The 2,380-nt window shown below is 25.6% G+C and overlaps 1 protein-coding gene across 1 annotated transcript; it reads right to left on the bottom strand.

The window, feature by feature from the left end:
• Positions 1-1,716: 1,716 nt before the first annotated feature.
• Positions 1,717-2,307, bottom strand: Chro.50388 (hypothetical protein). Its single annotated transcript, XM_660080.1, has 1 exon — positions 1,717-2,307. One exon carries the CDS (start codon positions 2,305-2,307, stop codon positions 1,717-1,719), a length of 591 nt encoding a protein of 196 aa, XP_665172.1.
• Positions 2,308-2,380: the final 73 nt, after the last annotated feature.

Raw genomic sequence — 2,380 nt, 5'->3', positions numbered from 1 at the left:
TTTTTTAAATATTTCTTTTATATTCACATATTCTTCGTATTACCTATTCTCCTTTCGGTTAAAAATTGAAATTAAGAAATAATAATGCATTTCAACTTTTATAATGCCAACAGATGTTTATATTTCACATACACAAAATTAACAAATAGCAAACTATAGTAAAAAAGCCAATAATATATGAAATTGTTCTCAACCTACATTAATATGTAAGCTGATTTCAATTTTTGAAATGATATAGTAACTACTATATACCTTCAAAGCTATGAAAGTTCATACAACATGCTTCATATATGTATGTGTACATACTTGTATTTATGAATAAATTCAATTCTTGAATGTAAGCACGTAACAATGTTGTACATATGCATGAAAATGACTTATTTAAATATGGCATTTAAAAACAACGATACCTGAGGCAGTGAGAAACTAAAGAAGTCTTGGAACCGGATGATTCTCTATATCTCAATAACCTATTCTTCACTTTGCTTTGCTGAGTTAATTTTATTCAAAACTCTTGATTAAGTGGAGAGAGAAAAATAATATTAGAAATGCTCATCAATTTTTGCTCGTAATCCAGATTGTTTTATAAAGTAAGAATCTGGGTACTAACATACAGCAAACAACTTTCAGAGCGTGAACTGAAAGCCTGAAAGTTACAGTATTTATATATATATATATATATATATATATATATATAAAGTAGTCTATCCACCTAAAGGAGCTCGGTTATAATTTTCAAAAGAAGCTATTGGCTTGGACTCTGATTCCTGAGATTCTAAAGTTTCTTATTCGGACGGTAATATTAAACGTAAACTTTTGGTTGTCAGATTGGTTATTTCACGAAACTCATTCATAAACGGCATTCAATAAAATTTAAATATATTACAAATATGCACAAAACGTACACCTTAAGAAGAAAAATGCTTGAAAAGTTTGATTTAAAAGATGAACATAGGGCTATCATTCCAACTTACTGATATAGTAAAAGCTCCATAAAACTGTTCTTGGTATTTTAATATTTTAAGAGATGTTTTAATTAAATTATTCAAATTATTATCATGTTGTTGACAGAATTCTAAAATTAAATTATATCAACTTAATTTTTTTAATCCCTATACACTCAATTTCATTATCTTCAAAATCAAAATCTAATATATTTTCAAAGTCCAGAATTTGAAGATTGGAATGTTCTTCTATTTCTCTTTGTTCAAGCTTATCATCTCTGAATTTTTCTAAATCTTGATTAATTTCTTCCATACAAGGTTGCTTATCATTGGGAATTCCTCCAATTTCATTGATTAGCTTAATATATTCAAATTGATGATGGTTATATTCCACAAATTCATTTTGGCTAATTAAAATTTTATTTTGCTGTTCTTTATTACACAACTCACTACTCTTGTAATCCACCTTTTCATTTTCACAATTTTCTCTTAATAAATTTATTTTGTTTGACTCTTTATTCAAATTTAAAAGAGAATTTATAAGTGGAATCTCTGTCAATACCTTCTCTTGGCAATATTTTGTCTTACTTTGATAAATAAACTTAAGAATTATACAGTAAATATATTTTAGCTCTTCTTTTGAAATAATCTGAAACAAAGACTTAGCATTCTAATTTTGCTCATGGTTTTCTTGATTTTCAATCAGTATTTCTAAATTTGACTCCGAATTGTAACCAAAAAATTTATGATTCTCATTATCAAAAGCCTCTTCTTANCAGATTCTATTTTGATATTCCTTAATCTCTGAAATTAAGATTTCTTGTATTTTAGATATTTGTTTACATTCTTTTAAATGACTTCCTTGAAAATCTGAAATAATCTTTGTATTTTTGTTTTTTTCATTATAATCAATTTTGTGTTCATACTCTTCAAGTTCTGGCTTGATCTCATTTTCTTGGGAGTAATACCCTAGATTATAATCCTGAACTTGATGATTAAAAGTATTTTCAGATTCTTTTAGAGTTAAATAAGTCTCATTTTTATTTATTTCATTTAAAAAGTTATTTGAATTTAAATATTGTTGGTAATGGTAATGGAAACTATGGAAAATTCCATTATTGAAGAATCCACAAAATCTCCCATATTTATCATAATAGTTCCCATTATGATATCTTTCTTTAAAAATTAAATATTTATATTTATTTGTATTTAAATTTATATTTTGGTTTATTTCATTTTCTTTATTTTGAAATTCGGAACTTTCAAAACTTAAACAGTCATATTCACTATTATCATCACCTTGATTGTGATTTGAAAGTTGCTTAACAAAGTTTGGAATATCATATAGCATTGAGCAAATCATTTTTTTGTCTTTGCTTATTTCATTTGAGATTTTTTTAGTCTCTAAATGATCAAGAAGTTCTGTTTTTTCTGAA

Source organism: Cryptosporidium hominis (genome assembly GCF_000006425.1).
Source record: "Cryptosporidium hominis TU502 chromosome 5 CHRO015138, whole genome shotgun sequence".
In the NCBI taxonomy this organism is placed as follows: Eukaryota; Apicomplexa; class Conoidasida; order Eucoccidiorida; family Cryptosporidiidae; genus Cryptosporidium; species Cryptosporidium hominis.
This window is presented reverse-complemented; position numbering and strand designations above follow the sequence as displayed.